Source organism: Mercurialis annua, linkage group LG1-X, assembly GCF_937616625.2.
Source record: "Mercurialis annua linkage group LG1-X, ddMerAnnu1.2, whole genome shotgun sequence".
Taxonomy (NCBI): domain Eukaryota; kingdom Viridiplantae; phylum Streptophyta; class Magnoliopsida; order Malpighiales; family Euphorbiaceae; genus Mercurialis; species Mercurialis annua.
This window is the reverse complement of record NC_065570.1, coordinates 58,114,663-58,137,019: the sequence shown is the minus strand read 5'-3', so window position 1 is coordinate 58,137,019 and position 22,357 is coordinate 58,114,663. Positions and strand designations below refer to the sequence as shown.

The following is a 22,357-nucleotide window of genomic DNA, read 5'->3' as shown; positions in this document are numbered from 1 at the left end:
AAACCTAACCTTTTTTTTTTATTTCTTTTTTTTTACCGTTTTCTTATTTTCCTTCTCAATTGGCGTTCTTCTCCGCCATTTTCGCTTCTCTTCTCCACGATTTTGCTGTGCGTTATCTCCGTTACTGCACGACTCCTCTTACTTCTCTCATTTTCATCTCTATTTCATCATTATCTCAACCGTTCTTGCTTATATAACAGTAAATTATTTTGAGCTGAAAAAAAAAATTCACGATTTCTACTCCTTCGCTTCCGCCGTTCCGCCTTCGCCGTTCCGCCTCCGCCGTTCCGCCTCCGCCGTTTCGCCTCCATCGTTCCGCCTTTGTCTCGTCGCGCCATCTTTCTTTTATCTTTTTAATTTTAGATCTGAAATTTTTTGTTCTTTTTTTTATTTTCAGATCTGTAATATGTTTATCTTTTACTGTTGATTCACCATTAAACATGTATAAAGAGTATCTTTAAACAATCTAATACTTATTTCATGTTATATAGAATAATTTTATGATTTTATATACTAAAATTCTGTTATTTCTGCATTTTTTTGTGTTTTGTTGTATTTCTGCGTTTTTTTTATTCTGCATAACGATTTATTGATGATGATTGATTGCTGAATTATTGTCATGTTACAGTGTTGTTGATTTTATGTTGAATTTATGTTAATATCTACTGATTCTTTTTATTTGAACATTGACAAATAAGATAATATTGTCTGTGAAATAAACTTTCGTTGGATGAAATGAAACTGTATCGTAACCGTCTTTGTCGAAATTTAGTTAGGTATGAGAGGTGGAACGCAAAACAATTATACAAGTGATTTTGAAGAAACTGTGCAGCTGCAAAGAGAATTGAGGAAAAAAAATATTTTGAAATAGATTTCTTCAATTTGTGAAATGTTGTGTTGGTGTATATTTAATATATTTTTATTTTTATATGTAAGTTTATAATTTTATTTTTTCATTTGAATTATTATTGTTGTTTTTTCATATTGTTTTGATTACTTACTCTGCTAATATTTTTATCTGATTTATTTATTTTAAACATTTTGTACATTTGTTGTTATTTAGTAGAATTACTACTATCATATTAACAAGTTATCAACATAATGTCAACATGATATCAACAATTAATGCTAATTTAGTCAAAATGTTTGTAAAATGAAAACATTGATTGATTTAAGCCAAAAACAATCAACATATTATCAAAAACATGTCAACAGCTCATCAATACAGCAATTTAAGACTAACTTTACTTTTCTTTTAATGATTGAAAATCAACATGTTATCAACAGTATATCAACAACATGTCAACATAAAATTGAAAATCAAAAAAAGTTGAAATACTTATCAACATAATGTCAACAATAAATCAACAACGAATCAACAATTAATGCTAATTTAGTCAAGATGTTTGTAAAATGAGAACATTGATTGATTTAAGTCAAAAACAATCAACATATTATCAAAAACATATCAATAATTCATTAATACATCAGTTTAAGACTAACTTTATTTTTCTTTCAATGATTGAAAAATCAACATGTTATCAACAGTATATCAACAACATGTCAACATAAAATTGAAAATCAAAAAAAATTGAAATACATATCAACATAATGTCAACAATAAATCAACAACGAATCAACATAAGGAATAAAATAAAACATAATTTTTTAAAAAATTGTGACAATCGATAAAATATCAACAAGAAATCAACAACATGTCAACATGATAATGCTAACATATCCTTATCTAATCTCATTTAAATTTTGTTTTTTTAGTTTATTTCACGCACAAAATTATCTAATTTGCTAATGTTTTTTTTAGAATAAATTTTTTCAATGTTAAAATTAAGGAAATACCAACTGATTATCAATACAAAATCAACATAAAATCAACAACACTGTAATATTATAATATTTCAGCAATCAACCATCATCAATAAATCGAACTGCAGAATAAAGTGCAGAAATAACAAAAATTTATTCCATATAATCATAAATTTATATTACATAACATGAAATTAGCATTATATTCTTAAAATATAATCTCTATACATGTTTAATGGTGAAAAAACAGTAAAAAAATTGTAGATCTGAAAATAAAAAAGAAGAAGAAAAAGAAGAACAATGAATAAATTATAGATCTGAAATCAAATAGATGACGACGAGGAGCAGAGGAGATGATGACGTTGACGAAGATGACAACGGAGACGATGATGAGAACAATGACGGAGGAGCGGAAGAACAGAGGACGGCGAACGGTAAAGAGAAAGATAAACTGAGAGGAAGAGAGAATTGAATGATGAGGAGAGAGAAAATAAATGAGATTATGATTTGTATGCTGTTAGGTAATATATAGAGTCCGTATAAAAGTTATAATTCAGTCCGCACATGGTAGTTTAGAAAACCCAAACCTGCACCTGTATAAAAGTTAAAAATTTGACAAAGTAGGTTGTTTATGTAAAAAGCCCAAATTTAAAAGGTTAAAATAGGCCCCATAGATATAGGGCCCTAAATCCATTTGAATTGTATGTCTGGTTGGGCATTTTCATCCAAAATGTATGACTTAAAAATCCACAAACATATATATAATTTTATTTTTAATTATAAATAATAATAAAATTGAATTGTCTTTTAAATACAATTAGTTAAGCATTAAATTTGAAATTATTTTAAATTTAACTTTAAAATTTCTTTTTTATATATATCATATTGATTTCTTTTCAAAAAATATGGAACATTATTTGTATTTTTTTTAATTTTGTTTAAAATTAATAAAAAGTGCTTATACGCTCTAAATTTTTGTGAAAGAATATTTATATCTCTAAATTTTAACTCGTACAACTCCACCTTCAAAATTATAGAAAAATAATTGATTTGCATGGGTTAGATTTTAGAGAGATTAATATTTTTTTTATTAAAAGTTCAACAACATTTCCACACCTTTTATCTATCAAATTATTTTTATAAAATAAGTAAATCGATTGCGAAATAAAAACTTGATGACCCAATGTTTTAAAATGTCCATAACATTCTAGTTATAATAACTAAAAATAAAGTCCTATTCATTCCTTTGTTTTATAAATTATTGGCTTTGTAAAATGAAATACATCTATAATTGGACATTCCCCACCCTCACAACTTTTCAAGTGCTCAACTTAAGAATATTATCCACCCATGCTTATGTAGTTATGGTCAAAAAAACTCTTCTCCAACATTTAATTAATTATACTTAAATGATAACCACTCATTCAAAAGCTCACATTTCATAAACTAAGAAAAATTATTATGTTATTTCAATTTAAAAAATTTATGTTGCCACCTCTCACCTTACATTCTAAAACAAAACAGAAAACTCACTCCTCATAGGACTTAGGAAACTTGAAAGAACTTGCATATGAAGAAAAGAGAGACAAGAGCATATGATTTTGAGTCAAAAAAAAAAAAGATAGTACATGCAACCAAAGTATATCTATAAGGTATAGTCTCCATTGTTTTTGTACCTCATCCTCCATAATCACTCCAAGTGGACTCAAACGCTAAAAACATCATTTTTTTTTTCTTTTTCTGTTATCTTTTTGTTAGTCAATCAAATTCAACTTATTTTTCTTTCCTTTTATCTTGTCTTTTTTTTCTTTCTGGTTATATACTTTTGGTGATTTCATGGGGACAACAAATCCAATTTATCCAAATTCATTCCTTGCATCTACAACATAAATGGCTCATCTATTTGGATATATATATTAACAACTGATTGAGTTCTACCAAACACATTAGTATATTTTTTTTTTCAATGTGTGCGCTCATATACTTTTCATTAATTAATTGAATAGAAATTAATATTTATATTATAAATAATGTATCTAATATATATATACAGTCGACCCTCTGATAATTAATACACATGGTGGATCAAAAATTTATTAATTATTAGAATTATTAATTTATTGAATTTGTATAAAAAATAAATTATAAAAGATATTTTAAAGCATCTACAATAGTAGACCTAATATTAATATTATATTATAAAAAATAAATAAATACACTTTACAATCACTCAATTTAAAAGAAATAATTTTATATTCAATTTAAAAAAATATCAATTGATATCAAACTAAAAAATAATTATTAAGAAGTTGTATTCATAAAGTAAAATAATTTTTAATATTTTTATACAAGAGATACTTTACTTATTTTAATTTGTTTATCTAATAATTTTTTTTAAAATTTCTTAAAAGAATAAAAAAGTCATAATTTGATGGTAGTTTAACATCCAGTTTATGAATTAAGATTAATATTGCCTCAAATAAATCATCAATTGTATATATTTCTTTTAAAAAATCTCTCTAATAATTAATATTCATGTAGAATATATTTTAAATTTTATTAATTATTAAATAATAGAATTATTAATTATCCGACGTGGAACGAAGTTGGTTCTCTCAATTTTCTATTAATTATTAGAATTATTAATTTATAGAATATTAACTATTAGAGGGTCGACTGTATATATATATATATATATATATATATATATATATATATATATATATATATATATATATATATATATATATATATATATATATCTGGTACCAAATTAAGAGTACGAAAAAAAAAAGTTATTTAATTGATTGATTTTTAAAAGCCAATTTAGCAGGGGATTATGTAGGTGTCCCCTGGATTTCAGCATCAGGCATACTAAATCCCAGATAGCTAGTCGGTCCCATAATGCTTGTAATTCAGAAATATTGGTGTAAATTGTCTGTTGAAAGATTGTTGTTGTGGTTGCATATTATCTGAAACTAATGAATATCATCATATATGATGAAACAACGACTTGAAAAGAAATCTAACACATATTCTGCAATGTCAAAATTCCTGTTTGATATATATTTCATAATCAAGTTAAAAATTTGATGATTAATTTGCGGGTTTAGTTGCAATAGTTGACAGGGATAGAGAAATTTGAGATATTATCTTTTGGAGAATCGGTGGTTTCTTTTGTTATAACTCTTTCGGTGTCTACAACTACTTGTGAACGTGCATTTTCGGCTACGAAAATGTGAGAACAAAAATTAACAATAAGATTTTAACAAAAAATGTCTTAACTTTCGGTTCAAATTTTATATTTGATGACCGAGTTTATCTTAAAAACGACGTTCAAATTTTTAAGGTGTGTTTATGTGTATATTAATAAATTTTTATTTTTTATAATATACATTTTTTGACATTAGAAATTATTGCTTTTGAATTGTTTAAAATTTTATTTTAAAAGAAAATATATCTAAAAAATATATAACATTTTATTATTATTATTATAAGGGGAGGTGAATTAAACTTGAGACTCTCATGTTAAATTATAATATCTTTACCACTAAACTATGCATGTGGTATATATAATAAGTTAGTCATAAGTCAATATTCCAAAAATTATTGTCTAAGTCCGCTAATGGTATACGTTATTTTACAACACATTTCTCATATATTGATAAATTTTATATTTTTACATAAATAATAGACGAAAATTTAAAATAAAACTCATATATTTATAAACATAAGAAATGTGTTATTAAATTGATGTGACACAACGGTTGTATTGAATAATTTTTTTACGTATTAGCATGTTTTTGAAATTTATCCGATGGCGAATTCACCGTAAAATTTGGCAAACGAAGCTACCCATGTCTCCAGTCCACATATCATACTTTTGATTCTTTAAATAGCAATATTGTTTGATTAATCCATAATTGAAAGAAAATAATCCAAATTTAATGTAATTAATAAGGAAATCAGCATATGGAGATGAAATTTGAGAAAACAGACGTCAAATTAAAATTCAGAACAGCCAGACACTTTAGAAACAATCATATAAATTTAGCTAATAAAAAATCTCTACCTTTTAGCCTTTTTTTTAATTACATCCTGACATTGCAAAATTACCAATATCACCTAAATTCGCACCTTTCTTCTCAATTGCACCCTCAAAAAAATTAACCTCTTTTCATAAAGTTCAAATTAATATTTTATATCTTAACATATATTTTAAAGGGTTAATGTCAAAAAAAATCACGAACTTTACACGTTTTCTTATTTTAATCATGAATTTTAAATTTTCTCATTTTCTTACACGAACTACCACTTTTTCCTAAATTCATACATGGTGATGAGGTGGCACTCATTCATTGGTGTAAAATGACTTCCACCTCAGCGAATTACACCAATGGAGCCGTGACACCTCAGCACCGTGCATGAATTTGAGAAAAAGTGGTAGTTCGTGCATGAAAATGAGAAAATTTAAAGTGCATGATTAAAATAGAAAAATGTGTAAAGTTCGTGAATTTTTATGACATTACCCCTATTTTAAATAGCGTTTATTGTTACATTTAAAATAAAAAAACTCTTCTTTTCAAAAAGTTTAAAATCTAAAAATAATTTTTTATTTAATACAAATAAATATTTTTATGTTAAAAATATTTTTTTTATAATAACTATAACATTAAGAACTATTTAGAATATATGTTAAAATAAGAAGTATTGAAAAAGAGGTTAATTTGATGCTTGAGGGTGCAATTGAAACTAAAAGGTGCGGATTTTGATATTTGAGGGTGCAATTGAAAACGAAAGATGTGGATTTGGGTGAAATTGGCGATTTTATAACGTCGGAGTGCAAAAGAAAATGAGCTAAAAAGCGGAAGTTTTTTCAGTCCATTAACCTATAAATTTTACTGAAAAATCATTTAAAAATAAACATGAATTAAAGTAAAATTTGACCAACAATATCACAATCATCACGTGTATTTTAATTCTAATTGTATAATATTTAGCTTTATTAGGTATCTGTAGAAAAACAATGAATTTAAAGTATTCAATATTTTATTAGCGAAGATGAACGTTTTCTCCCTCTTTTTAATTGATAAAAGAAATTTCTACTTTATTCTATTTATTTTTCGAACATAGAAAAATCAAAATGAGCATTTAAATTCGTCAATAGTAATATCATAAAATGCGTGTAGAACTAGAAAATGAAGGAATAAAATTCAGATGCTAAAAGTAAGTTGATTACCTTTTAATTTTTAGAGAATTTTGTTTTTCATTTTAAGTTGCCTGGATTATTGTCGCTTGTTACAAAGATACAAATGATTAATAAATAAATAATTTTACATAATTCTAGACATAAATAGAAGCATCAATTTGGAATGTGAAACCCTACTTCTCCAAACATGTGGGACTTTGTTGTATCCGTTCCCCCATTAATATTTCAGTGCCAATAGTAAGATAGATTCTTTCCTTTTATTTATTGAAATATTCTTATCACTAACATTATCAGAAATTTCTAGAGAAAATATGGGAGTTTTGAAAATTCCTTGTTGCCTTATCATAAGCTTTTTTATCCATAGAAATTTCTGTAAACTTTTTGTAGAGGTTAATTTGATACTGATGGAGAGGGAACACACATTTTATGGCCTCGGAGATAAATTAAATGAATAAACGAAAAGTGAGGGCGATACCTTTTTTTTTGAATAAAACTCGTTTTACTATAGTTTTTTTAGGTTAGACTTTTATTACTATATTCATTATTTTCATGGTTGAAAATATTTTGTTTACTCAACGCAAAAACTTTAGAATAGTATTTTATACTTATCCCAACACAATAAAAATGAAAAAGGACCTTTCATCATATAATGAAGTAGCATTATGCAGCCTTTCGTGATTTTTTTTATATAGTGATAGTAATTTTTTATATATATTTCGGTTAATATCCAATGATAAAATGTACTTTTTAAAAGAATATATATTCATTTACATTATTTTAAGAGTAAAACAGTCATTATAATTTATAGAAAATGAAGGGAAATTAGGGGATAAAAATATATCAACATCAACATGTGAATATAAAGTACAAATCAAGCTTTTAACTATTCAATTTGGACCTTTCAATTGTAAAACTTGGCATTTTATTCATTTTAAATCATTGTAAAAATTTGCTTTGATGTAGATCTTCTGAGGATAAATGTATATTTATGCCACCGAACTTTAATATTCTGGGCACTTATATACTTCAACATTTATAATGACCATATTCACATTTTTATTTGATATTATCTTTACGTTCTTACACATCCACATGCGTGAAATTCACTGGTTTGGATAAAATGTTGATTAGTGAGAGCGGCAATATCTACATTTAGCTCCATAATTTTTTCAAAGAGTAAAATTTATCAAATTTACACTTCTTTGACAATAATATTGGACATTTCAGATTTTGAATTTTCCATAAATATAATTTTATATATATCTTATATATAATGTATATAATAATTAGACCATTTTTTTGTGTTATATTTACAAATTAATATATTTATTAATATAATATTATTTTACATTTTTAAAATAATTAATTATTTAAACATTATTAAACATGGCATAAAATTCAAGAAAAAATATATAAAAAAATTCAATTTAATTATATTTATTACAAGAATACTAAAATTAAAACTAACCATTTCATTAATTTTAGTGACCGGGAGGCGCGGGAGCCATGATATAGGGTTTATTTTTTTCTATGATTTTTTGGGTTTTAGAAATATTTTTGGTATTTTGTATTTTATGATAGAGTGTTAGATGAGCTGGAGCTAATTTGTGTGTATTAATTTTTTTTAAATGCCACATCAACGAATGTTAACAGTCTTAGATAAAAATTGGACGGAATGAGTTTATTGGCTTTTAAATCAAAGATTAGAGGGTTGACATGCTAAAATCAAAACTTAAGAACGTCAGTGATAAAAGGCCCTAAAGTGAAGGACGGACGATGAATATAAGCCAGTCGTCAAAGATTTAAAAAATAAGGGGTATAAAGTATAAACATATGTGCATTTGGCCTTCACTTTAACTGCTGATTTCTTACCACAAACATATTTAAATTGGATTAGAGAAACAATTACGGATGTTTTCTCAGCATACAAATTTTGAATTTTGATGAGTAATTATCATATCATTTCACTAATTAACTGTATAATTAATTCTATATTTTCAATTTGAAAAGGATGGAAGAAGTAATGAAACTGGGTAGCATATTACGTACGAGGACAAAAGCATGAAAGATACAGAACGTATTAAAGCATGTCCTTTTGCAAAAGTTTAACTAATTAATTAATTCTGTGGTGATTAATAAATAAGACTCCTGTCAGTTTCACACCTAGCTACTTTAATTGTTGGAGATGAATCTTTTAATTACGTGTAAACATGTCGATTTGTAGGTCCAGAATCTTTGTGCATGTTTCATTCTTCTCTTAGCCAGGCAACTTATATAAATTTTCATATAGAAGATGCATTACTGATAATAATATTATAATTCTACCTTAAATTTTGAAGTTCGATTTCCCTTATTGGTCGTAATATAAAAACAGTAGCATTGACTCATTACTAATCACTAATTCTCCAATAAAAAGCAACACTTACATATTATATTTACACAATCATATTTATATGTCAGCTCTAGCTGATACATTTATATGTATGAATGGACCTATGCTATGACTGAGCAAAAATGCACGTTTAGCACCAACATGAAAAATCCTGAGCTAGAAAATAAGACCTAGCTAGAGCAGACCAGATCAGACCATGACTAAACCAGAAACTCAAATCTTTACACTGGTCTGTCCATTTGTAGAGAGAGCTAGCTAGCCCTAATATATTTGCGTTTATTAGAGCTTTTTATTTATTTATTTATTAAGGTGAATATTATGAAACTATAATAATGGGTTTTGGCTTTGCATGGCAACTAAAACATGGCATAGATCCGAAAGTCTGTTTTGGAGAGAAAAATGTTCGGTTGTTAACCGGTTATTTTCTCTCCATAATACTCCACAATGTTCTAAAACTGAACCCAACAGGTTCTTCATCTCCCGGTTTTGAGCTTCTAACCGGTTCTGCTGTACCGAAAGGTTCTCTATATGCCTCTTCTTTCTCCACCGAGACCGTCGGGCTGACTCCCGGTTTGATGTCATGCGCTTTCTCTTTCTTTCCTCAGCAGAATTAACCGCCCGAGTCGGGTTTGAATTAGAGTTGGAGTTGGAGTTGGAGTTAGAGTTGGATTCTTCCGAACCGGAGTTTGGGCTACCTACTGGTTCGGAATTTGGGCTACCTACAGTAGTAGGTGATTCAAATAGAGACAAGAGGTGTTGTATTTCACTTGGCGTGAACCCGGTTTCAAAAACCGGTCTGTCAAGCTGGACATCTTCTTGAGAAAAGAACATAGTGAGCGAGTAGTGAGCAATGAACCGGTTCAGTATAAATTCTTGAAAATTGAACCGGAGGGAGGAGAGGAGGAGAAAAGGGGAAGGATGAAATATTGAAGATGGGTATTTATGGAGAAGAGGAGCTGACAATTGGGTCCACAGCAACAAAAGATTTTGGAAAAAGTAGGGGCATTTTGGTCCAAAAAAGTGAAATCATTTGTTAAAAAAATTAAGTGGGTCAGGGTGTTGATGAGGGGAGATTAAGTTAGCTTAATGACGAAGAATCAAACAGAAACAGATAAACTACAAATTGTAGCACCCAACTTTATAGCAGAAGCAATACAGTATACGGAGGTCATATAAAGTTAGCTAATAGCTTCAGGTTACGTGGTTTCTCGCTAGTATTTTTCCACCTAAAGATTTGTATCAGTTTATTCAAAAGTTTTGGGCGCTATTTAATTAACTATTTTTATTATTATAACAAAACAGGTTAAAATTTAGGAATATAACACTCCATTGATTTCAAAATTATAGATCATTTTGAACAAACATTAAAAATACAAATAATTAATTAATTTGTATCTTTCTTATAGATTTCTAAATTTTTTAATAGCAAACTAATGACTTAATTTCTGTCACAATCTATACGATGCATTTTATATCAAAAAAGTTGACTCGTCTAAATTATTTGACACTTAGTATGATTATTCTATGAAATATTTGAAACATTTTCTAACGAAATCAATTAAAATCGGCTAGTTTATCCCATTCACGAATGACAAATTTTTTGGTTTGGTTCACGAATGGCTAAAAAAGGTTTCAAATATTTCAAAATGGACTAAACTAGCCGATTTTGAAAGGTTTGATTATAACTGGCAAACCGCAAATATTTCGTATTTTATTGGAATTGACCCTTATTATATCAAACAAGAAAAGAATTTTATATTTTAAAAAATTTAAATTACACGGTTTAATTTTATTTTATCAAAGGATAGAAAAAATAATAAAATAATTATCATATAGTTAATTAAAACAATTTTTTTAACATCTTATATTGGAAATAAAAATAAAATTTTATGCTAAATATAGCATTTTATTATTTATTTTAACGCTAATTTTTATATTTAAAAATAGTACGTCCTCTATTCCTTAATAATTGTTCCATTTTTAAGTTTTTTAGTTCCAAAATAATACCATTACCAGTTTCGATCAAATTTAAAAAAAATCATTTGTTGTCCTTTATTTATTTTATTTTTTGAAAATCAAACGGAGATATCATTAATAATCCAAAACAGTTACAGACGTGAGATATTAATGAAAAGACAGAATCATTCTTGATGACCTGAAATGGAACAGGCATTTTGCGCCATAACGTGCGCAACCTGATTTCAAATCGCCTCACAACAAACTGCACATCGCTCATTTACAAATGCCCTTTGGGAGGCAAGGATATTTGTAGTTGGAAGGAATCCCGAGCATGCACGCTATAAAAAGTTCCGAACATGCAATGGAATATCAAGGTTTCATAACCGCCTCCATAAATCATTCGGTTGTGAAGAAATTTCCCCACAAGCAGTCCTATAAAAACTTCGAACCGAAAGAAAGGTTTTCAAAATTCATTTCCAACCATCCGCAAGTTCCGATTGCTAACTAGGATACTAAGAATTTTCTCCATGTCATTGACCATAAAGACGTCTCCCACTAGACCCACATCCCAATCTCTCCTGTCAATCTCCATAAGACTACTAACTTTGGCATTTGCTAAACTAATCAGTTTTGGAGTTTTAATCAATCCACCATCTTCTTTGCCTAGCCACGGACTACCCCAAACCAAAGTATCGTCGCCATTCCTGATTCTAACTCTCGCCCCCTTGGCCATGACCACTTGGGTTTTTACAATACTCCTTCAAACATAGCTTGTGTTCGAATCCAACTTTCCCTCTATAAAAGACAACTTAGGAAAAAACTTAGCTTTAAAAACTTTTGCCATCAGATTATTCTCTAAATTAATCAATCTCCACGCATGTTTAGAAAACATTTGCTAAGTTGAATTACCTAATTTTCTTAAAATCCAGACCTCCAAATTTTTTCGGAATATACAATCTCTCCCATCTAGCTCAATTTATACCCTTCTTCTTCTCTTGGTCTCTACCCCACCAAAACAAATTAAGCATCCTCTTCAACTCTTCACAAAGCCTATGCGGGATCAAGAGTATATTCATCACATAATGTTGTCCTTTAATTTTTAATATATTGATTTTTAGTATATCTACGTAAGATTACTCTATAATTTAAATGAAATTTTAATGATCTTTAATAATGGACAATTACTTGGGAACAGAGTGAATATTACATTGGGATATTTTAAGTTGTGCCTTTTAATACTTTTTCTATTTTTTGAAATGTTTTATGATCTTTAAAATTTAATAAAATTTTAAGAATACTTACCAATGAGCTATAACTCAAACGGTATAAAGCTATAAGCGCTTGGCAGTAATCTGTTAGGTCGTGCGCTCAATTCCTTCCACAAACTCTCCCCCTTTTCAATTATTAAAATAATAATAATAGTAATAATAAAATTGTAGAAAATACCATTTCAATATTTCATAATCACCTAAATATATATCATTACATGTATAATAATATGTTAAATTACTCCTTCATAGTATACTGCCGACATTTAAAGGTTGGAATGTTTTGGTGTCTTGGCAGCCAATTAGTTCACTATTGTAAGAGATAAGAAATGACATATTGTAAAAGCAAAAAAAAGAAAAAGAAAAAGAAATGATGGTGAAGGATATATGTGACCCATTTAATCCAAAATATATATATTGCAGATTAATCGTATGTTTATACAGTAATGCAAAATCACTTTAAATTACTTTTTTTAATAAATTCTTATTTAAATTTAATTTAATTAAGAAAATAGCTACGTAGTAATTTTTTTTGTAAATTATTTAACTTTTATCAATTAGGTGATCATTAATAGGTGTAAGTTAAATTAATTATAAACTTAAATCCTTTTAAAATAAAAATATTAAATTTAAAAAATAATTAATGTATAAATTAAAATTTTATAAGAAAGCTATGTCGGTTAAAATTGCATGAAAAAACACCTATCGGTCCTTAGATATATAAATTGTAAGGTCGAAGAAAGCGAGAGGCACTCCAAATATAAAGATTTTGATCATGTATGACCAAAATAGAAAAAGGAGTTGTGTATAGAGAAACAGAAAAACTAATTACATCATTATATCAAAGCAATACCACTCAACACTAACTGCTTTACCAAAAGGAGTCCAAGAAGTAGTTTAATGTGCATGAGACATTTTTTTTTTGTTTAGCCCATCCGGTTTAAATTTTCAGTGAAACGGGTGAGTCTTTCAGTGAAACTTTGCTTAAGCGATGTCAAGCCGTTTACCATTTGGACCAATCTCCATTAGTAAAGGATATATATTTAAATCTCTGTATTTATTTTATTTTTAATATTAATTATATTTCAATATTAGGTCCTTATACACAAAAAGTGTCATTGTCAACTCAAACCGTAAAAATCACTTTAAGGATTAAATATCAATAAAAGTAAAATACAAATAAAGTTAAAATATGACAACGAATAACTTATTTTATCTCAGTAACGCTAGCAGCGAATAGAGTACATGCATTTTATTTTTATACCGACTAAAGTTTACAAAATTAGAATTATAAAAATTTAGTATTGACAAATAAATATAGAGATTCAAAAATAAAGATGGACAAATTCATAATCCAAATATGCATTTTGCCAAGATTTAAAATGCATTACTACCATTAAAGCACTAAAATTAGATATTTCAAACACTTATTATCCCCTTTGTTCCATTTTAGAAAATAAATATATCTTATTTTAAATGTCTTGTTCTAGTAATGATATCGCAAATGAAATTTATTTATTTACTCAAATAAACTACTATTTTAGACCCAAAAATTATAGCAATCATTGATAAAAAATAAATAAATACAATTTTTTTAACAAAGAATGGGAATGCTAATTAACTCTTTCTAAAGATAAGACTTTAAAATACTATTATAGCTTATCTGCTTTCACTATATATAAACATCCAAAGTTTCATGGGGACAACATAGTTTGTAACATGGGATGCACATTGTGTTGATTAATTGTGGATTTGTATAAACTGATTTTATTTATGTGTATTAAGGAATATTCCTGAATTGTTGGTATTATGGGTAGGTTAGTAGTTGGAAGTTAATTTACCAAAAATGTAAAAGAGGAAGTATAGTGGAGGATAACATGCACACGTTCCATTGTTACTTTTAAATAAAGAGAATCTAAGCATTTCTGCTGCTAGTAGGTTTCATGTGCTATCTGCTCTCCAATTCACTATGATTCCAACAGATACCTCCTTTCCAACTGATTTTTCAGTTGGTTTTTCCATATGATAACCGACTATCTTATTGTTGTATTCTATATACACTTTGTTTATTTTAATATTTGTTCTGTCTCAGTTTAATTGAGTATATTTTTTAAAAAAATATTGTATTTTATAACTTCTGTTACACAATTTCCATTCTCCGTCTTAGGGGCGGCGAGACGGGGATGAATGGGTGAACGCCGCCCCTTTCTCATGTCAGGGACTTTTTAGGATAATTCAGTTGCTTGATCCGCTCCCTGCAACTGTTATTGATACACGGCCTAGCAGTTGTTTGATAAAAATAAACTAATAGCCAACTTTTTCCTCCTAATTTCAGCATCGTTAATTCTAGAAAAATCTTCATACAGTCTTGATGAAGTTTTTTTTGATTATGTTTATGTCTCTTCTCACCTAATTTTGATTTTATCTTATTATTGAGTATCAATCTTTCGAGCAGCTTTTGATTCTTCTATCTTTCCAATTTACGATTTCCAACAATGTAAACATGGATATCCTAAGCAATGAATGTGCTAGCCTTATTATTGTACAGGAAGTCGACGACAGAAAGTAAATAGAAGATGAAGTCATCACAACAAATGAAGAACCGAGTGTCAATAGCATTTGAACCGAGTGTCAATAGCCTTTTTATTGCATCGGTCGGTTCGGTCACACCCCTATGTGTGAATATACATGTGTTAAAATATTAATTGGATATCTCCACTTAACACCAATTGTTTTTACCATGAAATCTAACATGGTATCATAGTCTTCTCCATTCACACAACTTCAATTTAGCCCGACCCATAAAATGCGTAAAGGGAATTGGTTGCGCGGCACGAACACGCTACACGTGAGGGGAGTGTTGAAGTAGAAGTATCCCCCACATTGTTTGTGTGTGTGAATGGACATATATTTAAATATTAATTGACATCTCCACTTAACACCAATTGATTTTAAAATAAAATCTAAAACATATTAAACTGAAATAATTCACATTATTCTCATTTAAACTCAAAAGCTCTCAAACTCTCAAAAGAACAATTTAAACATTAAAGTGCTCATCCGCCGTTTGACAAGCAGTTTGACTTGATTCTGTCTTACAAGTCTCAGCCAGAAGTCAGTTTCCATCAACAATAAAGAAAATTTGCTTAATCAAAAAATTAATTTAAAGAACATAAAATGGGTGCATTTTTCTCTTGTAATACATATAAATCTCACTTGATGTTCATAAAGGAGACGGAGGGCATGATAATTTGGTAATTATTCGGCAACTTAATATGGTATACGCATTATCGAACAGATAAAAAGAAATAGCTTAGTTTCAAAACAAGCACTCGCCTTCTTTACCTGTTTTTTGATTTAGGTGTGCAAAAATAAGCAAAAACATTCAGTAGAGCGCTGCCAAGATGTTTAACATTCCTCCCAATTCTCAGTTAGCAATCCCCAATAATGCAGATGGCACTGAGGGCCAAAACGCAAATGGTACAGGTAATACACTAAAAACTTAGTAAAAGCTACACGAATTTTACAACTGATAACCAATTTGTATGTTTTGAAACAATTGGTATGCAGTAACCATCGCAAATATTGTGGCAGCATTCATCTATATCTAACTGGTAAGGTTCAGAAAGCATTTAACTTTACAGCTTTCGCTATTCAGCAAATTAATACTCTAGAAGTTGATCTAGATGATAGAAAGAAGCCAGTGTCAACTCCGAAAGTAAAACAAGAAAAAGGAGCCTAGCCAACATCTGAACCTGGTACTCGATGCAACACAGCAAAATGCAGATAAAGAGTGAAAGAAAATATGAAATGTCACGTACAGCTTTGTTCACATCTAGATGTCTGCGAGGCTTTAGTTCTTCACTACCAAATTGTTTCTTCCGAACTTCCTGCTTGCAGGATAGACATCTGATCTGCATAATTAGGTGACAGATATAACGAGATATTCACATGTTCACGGAAGGACTTCCCTGGTTTCGGCAGTTAGAAAAAAAACAAAAGTCAGAACCCATCATTCCATGTCATTACCGGAAAACAAGCCTCCTTTTCATCATTAACAGCAGTGCAACAGCAAACTAACCTTAAACAAAAGATCACAAGCAATGTGTTCCCAGGGTAATGATATAGACATAAGGCAACATTTGAGAGGCACCATTTCCTCATCAGAACTTGTGGAGGAAGCAGCTGCATAGGCATGCTTAGCTGCCACTGAAGCAGCAGATGCAGCTTTTCGAACAATTGAACCAATGCCAAATCCTCCTTTTGATGTAACTGGAGAAAAAGGACCAAAATCCTGCTGGCTTTGATCTGATACAGTAAAGCCAGACTTAATATCGCATACAACATATTCCCACATACCTATTTTCACTGAGGTAATTTACTATCATATCAAAAGCTCATTCACGTGAAACTAAGGAGGCCGCAATCCAGAAAAGAGTGCAGTTAATCATTGTTAACAACCAGTTGTTTACTTAGTGAAAGCACAGCATTACTCCAAAGTCCAAACTAATATCCAATTTCGCAATGAGTATCAATTCTGCTCGAATGAATATAAACCTGACAAAACTCCTCGATTATTATCGCTATTTTCAGGACAGCCAAATTGTGTCAATTAACATTATAACATATCGCACAATAGAAACCAAGTCAGCTCAATGTCTGTACTGCCAAACATATCATTACATGGCATTGTTGTCTCTGCATTATCTCTAGATACCCTATAGAGAATAGGAAACAAAGGAGAGATATAAAGGAGAGAATTCCACTCCTACCTGCAACACCAGAAACAGCAACTTCAACCTCTCCTCGTCCTCCTGGGCCTTTCATGTAAAGCTTATCAGTTTTTCCAGTGGAATGACCAAGTGAAAGGAGATTTCCAAATCGAGACTTCCCAGCTGCAAGATAAAGTATGTAAACAACTACTTTTTGCAAGCTACAATGGAAAAGTACAGAAGTATATGCAAAATGAAAAAAGGGAATACATTTCAGAAGAACAGCAAAAATCAGCATCTAACTAAATTTAAAAAAACGCATGAGAAGAAAAGCCATTAAACTATGAACATTTACTACACATTATTAGCTGAGGAACTGTGGGCTTCAAGAACACATTAATACCAATACGCAAACATGCTTAAAACATTGTAGGAAGAGTCTCAAAAACATCACAATCAACAAATTATGTAATGGCTTACAATGTTCAGGGCAGACAATATGGCAAAGCCACATGCACAAAGTGGTGGGCAGTTGACCACCTTTTAGATTTTTTTTTACATTGATATTATTTTAATTAGTTCAAATCACATATGTTAAGACTCATTTTTAATATATATTGATACCTTATCATTTTATTTTATACTGGATTACAAATTTGTTCCCCTTTAAAATAGTTTCTCGCTTTGCCTCCAAATTTCTCGCTTTGCCTCCAAAGGCAGATGTTCTCTCATTTGTTAGTTCCAATTTATGAAGCATCAAGAGGCTATGACTACAATTACCAATGGATGATGAGAAAATGAACAATACGCGCTTATGAATTCACTCTAGCAGGATGAACTATTTGCAGTTGAAGTTTTGCATCCTCAAAAGAAGATAAGATTCAACCAAATTTACTATTATTCTGCAATTTCCAAGGATTAAAATTATTAATGGTGTTAGGAACTGCTACCAAGCACAAAAACAAAACTTAAATAGCAACTCAATCCAGCCAAACTTCTATACCTCCCAACTTCCAAGCATATAACAAAAGTGAAATATAAGCACATATAATGTATATTTACTTACTGTAGATTTATTTCTGAACAAGATGACAAAAACTAACGCTTTTGGGATTCAAAGACATACCATTGTATGCTTCTCGGACCATTGGATAGCTCACAAACCCAGAGAAAAGAGTGAGCTGCAATCAAAGTTACCAGAATGTTAAGGTACATACAAGCTGAGCTTGAAGTACAAGTTATAAAATGCATTCATCACTGAATAATTTTTACATGATATCAAAGTCGTCCAAACCTTAGAATTCTTCGTCTTCCCAGAACTTGTATTCACTTTCAGAGGGGAATCACTATTAGAACTATTATCATGCGAGCCTTTTTCACTAGGAAATGCTGCTCCACCGTGTGCATTTAAAATAACACAATAGCAATGATCTGTACCCGTCAGGACCTGCATGGTTGGCAACAATCTGTAATATTATTTACACTTGAAATCTAGACACAGAGCAATTGCAGTATATAAACTGAGACAGGATGAAAGCGAGACAAAATTTGAGGATAAAAATAATTTGTAAATTACGTAATGATCACAATTGGTTTGCTGTTTTTGTATATATGTACACAGTATAGCTTGTAAGAAAAAAATATCAGAAAGCACACTTCAAATGTAACAAATTTAGCACATACCACTGCATCAAAAGTGGAATCAAAATCATCAACTGCAAAACATATATCTGGATAGGCAGGAGTTGTCTCAACTTCCTGTACAATACAGATAATGTATTAAGGTAAAAAAAGTGACGATAGAGAACAAAAAAAACATTTATTTCACAATCAAGAGCTTGCCTTCTTTGAGTCTAAAAGAAAATTTACACGACTTGGTGATGCATAAACAGTCTTTACAACCTGCAAAAAGACCAAAGACCATAGTTATTTAACCACGGAAAAATTTATCTAAACAGTAACAACTTTTCAAGAGACTGGTGAAACTAGCCCAAAGTTGGTTATATTTTGTGACACAAGGTTCAGTTGTGATAGCCTCATGATAAAGAGATCCCTAAATCATAGGTGGTGGCAATGCACAGTTGCACACATTAATGACCTATATGAAGCCGCAATTAGCAAAGAATATCTATAGAAGTATATGTGCACTGATCTTAACACAATAAGGACGGGGGCAGAAAGATCCTAAATATTAGATGACCTGAAATTAACAAGAAAACCTTTTGCATATGTCAGAACATCAAATGAATCTAGTTATAAATGAAGTTCTAAGAAGAACTTTCTAAAAGGTCGCCCCTCTTCTCTAGAAAAGAAAAATTGAATCCCTAATAGTATTCGACAAAAAAAAATCCCTAATAGTACACAGGGTGGACATTCCTTTTAAGGCATACTCCCTCCGGCCCACTTTATTTGTCATTTTTTTATTTTCACACATATTAAGAATATGGTAAATGTTATAAATACATTTTCTTTTGTACCATTCATTTTTATATTGGAAATATGATAGAGACAAATACATAAAATCACACATATTAAGAATAGGGTTAGTTCCATATAAAATCACCACCTTTACACGTTTTTTCATTTTAATCGCGTCCTTTAAAAGTGTCAAATAAAATCACCACCTTTCATTTTTTTGCAAATCTATCACGAATGTGAAAATTCGGTGTATTTTTGTTAACTCGACAGCCGAAATCAACAAGAAAAAAGTAAGAGGAAGGTATTTTTTGTGTTAATTAGGGCATTAGTTAGATTAGAACATTTATTTGGAAGGAAAAAGACACCGGAATTTCTTATCGGTGATAGATTTGCAAAAAAATGAAAAGTGGTGATTTTATTTTACACTTTTTAAAGGACGTGATTAAAATTAAAAAAACGTGTAGAGGTAGTGATTTTATATGGAATTAACCCTTAAGAATATGGTAAATGTTATAAATACATTTTCTTTTGTACCCTTCATTTTTATATTGGAAATATGATAGAGACGAATACATAAAATGTAAAATGTGACGAACAAAATGGGACGAAGGGAGTATATATTAAGATACAGAAAAGTCAAATGTTTCTGGGGGTCTCGCTTTGTCTGAAAGTCAATCAGATAAGATGCTATTATAAACAAAATGAAATATTCTAAGTTATCTTAATTACTGCTTCACACATGTTAAGCATTAACTATTTCTTTTGCAGCTGAAAATTTTAGCAGACAATATTTCCCCCAAAAAATTGAGGTCATTGCAAATATGAAGAATAATTTGAGGCTATCACAACAAAGATATGCAATGCGGTTTTCAATATCATACTGATACAATTTTCCTGATGAGAAGGCGCAGGTACCTTGTATATGGGTGATAATGGTGTATCTGATCCAGTTTGATGATTGCGGAGGACTTGATGACTGGAAAATGTTGTAATATGTATAAAAGTCAGAACCAGGAAACCTTATGAAATGCGAACAGTATGCAATTAAGTTTAAAATGGGACTAAAAGGTACCTGCATATTGCTACTGTTACTGTGAATGAAGTATGTGCAATTAAATTCAAGTAAAATGAGCGCCTCCAGTCAACCTCTGAGTTGTTTTTGATCAAATTATCCAACTGATGGACACAAGTAAAGACATTAAAAGAGCAACATCAACTGTCAAAAAGCAGTTTATATTTGCAAAATGTCTAAGCAAGTAAAAAGTGACACTAAACTAAGGACAGAATATATCTAAAGTAAATGCACTATCACATTACAGTCACTCCAACAAGTTCAGTGGTGAACAAAAGAACCTAAGAAAATCACACTCAGCAATACAGTATTCATATAAGTACTACCATAAATGAAAAGCTACCACGATATGGCGGAAGCATAATGCTGGAACAAACACTGACTCTGTAGGCAAGTGAATATATATAGTGAAACTAAGAATTCTTTTCAGAAAACCCCAATCTATGAGCACATATAGTCATCAAGCATTGAAGCTCGATAAATGATGCTAATTGTTTATACCTTAGGTGCCCACCTGCGTACAAAGTAAGGAGAAACGCCCTGCATATTATCGTTAAACCCATATCCTTCGGTGCCCTGTAAACAACAACAATTTAATCACTACATATACCGAAAACAAAATGCAATAACACAGTAACTCTAACAACAAAAAAGGCACAAAACACACACCATTGTCTTGACAAAAAATACGAGATCATCATCTTGCCTTCCTCTTGACTCCTTTCCACGAATAAAGTATAAATCTAACATATCATACCAGAAATATAAATCCATTTCTACATCTGTAGCAGAGACTTCCTGCTCCGTACTTTTTATTAATAATCTTGAGTGCTTTTTTACCATACTCAACAATTCATGCCTAAAAAGCACACACAAACCACAAAATTCTGAAATTGTCAAACTTACATACACAGTAATTGCGTGTTACAGTCATAAAGAGTATACATACCTGGAAGGAGTGTCTTCTCCATCACCTAGCATTGTTGTTTAATCAAATTTACAAACTGAAATTTACTTAAATGAGAATGTTTTTAACAAATTTGAAAGCACAAACAGAACGAAGATTAAATTATCTAAAAATAATGACAAACGTTTCGATGGAAAAGGAAAAACTGGCGAGAGCGTTTTGTTTTGTTTGTTGATCTGATTGGAATAATTCTTTTATCGTAGCGTTTTGGTAACTGAGGCAGGACAGAGATGACTCCAAAGAGAGGAGTGGTAGTTTAGAGTAATTATCAGGTGAATATATGTATATGGAAATAATTGTGAGCTTCTTTTGGGTGGAAGACAAGTGTCCATATAAGCGGGCTTACTTTGTTTCTCACGGCTGATAGCTGATGGAGTTTGTGGGTCCTACAGCGTTCGACTGGGGAATAGTGAGGGAAGAAGGATTGGGTACAATAGAACAAGTTGTGCTGGCAAAGCGTGAGATATGGCGGGTTGACAAGTGTATTTGTAGACCACGTGGCCTCTGTTCTATTGTCCAGCTCATTCAATGATGAT

The 22,357-nt window shown here is 30.0% G+C and overlaps 1 protein-coding gene across 3 annotated transcripts; it reads right to left on the bottom strand.

The window, feature by feature from the left end:
• Positions 1–16,041: 16,041 nt before the first annotated feature.
• On the bottom strand, positions 16,042–22,083 carry LOC126686792 (uncharacterized). 3 transcript variants are annotated; one of them, XM_050381033.2, is made up of 12 exons: positions 21,804–22,077; positions 21,524–21,741; positions 21,356–21,430; positions 20,855–20,958; positions 20,698–20,758; positions 19,207–19,266; positions 19,048–19,122; positions 18,659–18,811; positions 18,491–18,545; positions 17,425–17,547; positions 16,734–16,960; positions 16,042–16,623 (listed from the first exon to the last, which is right to left on the bottom strand). In XM_050381033.2, exons 1-12 carry the CDS (start codon positions 21,823–21,825, stop codon positions 16,600–16,602), a joined length of 1,197 nt encoding a protein of 398 aa, XP_050236990.1. In that variant the 5' UTR covers positions 21,826–22,077; the 3' UTR covers positions 16,042–16,599. The 3 variants fall into 3 exon arrangements, with proteins under 3 accessions (XP_050236990.1, XP_050236998.1, XP_050237007.1); XM_050381041.2 differs by having other exon boundaries at positions 21,524–21,713; positions 21,804–22,075; XM_050381050.2 differs by lacking the exons at positions 16,042–16,623; positions 16,734–16,960 and adding an exon at positions 16,968–17,209 and having other exon boundaries at positions 21,804–22,083.
• Positions 22,084–22,357: the final 274 nt, after the last annotated feature.

Coding starts and splice junctions, on each gene's coding strand:
- LOC126686792 (XM_050381033.2), bottom strand. CDS start 21,825: ATGGAGAAGACACTCCTTCCAG. Junction 18,812..19,047: donor ATTCCACTTTTGATGCAGTG/GTATGTGCTAAA, acceptor CCAACCATGCAG/GTCCTGACGGGTACAGATCA. Junction 17,548..18,490: donor GGTCCGAGAAGCATACAATG/GTATGTCTTTGA, acceptor TTTATCTTGCAG/CTGGGAAGTCTCGATTTGGA.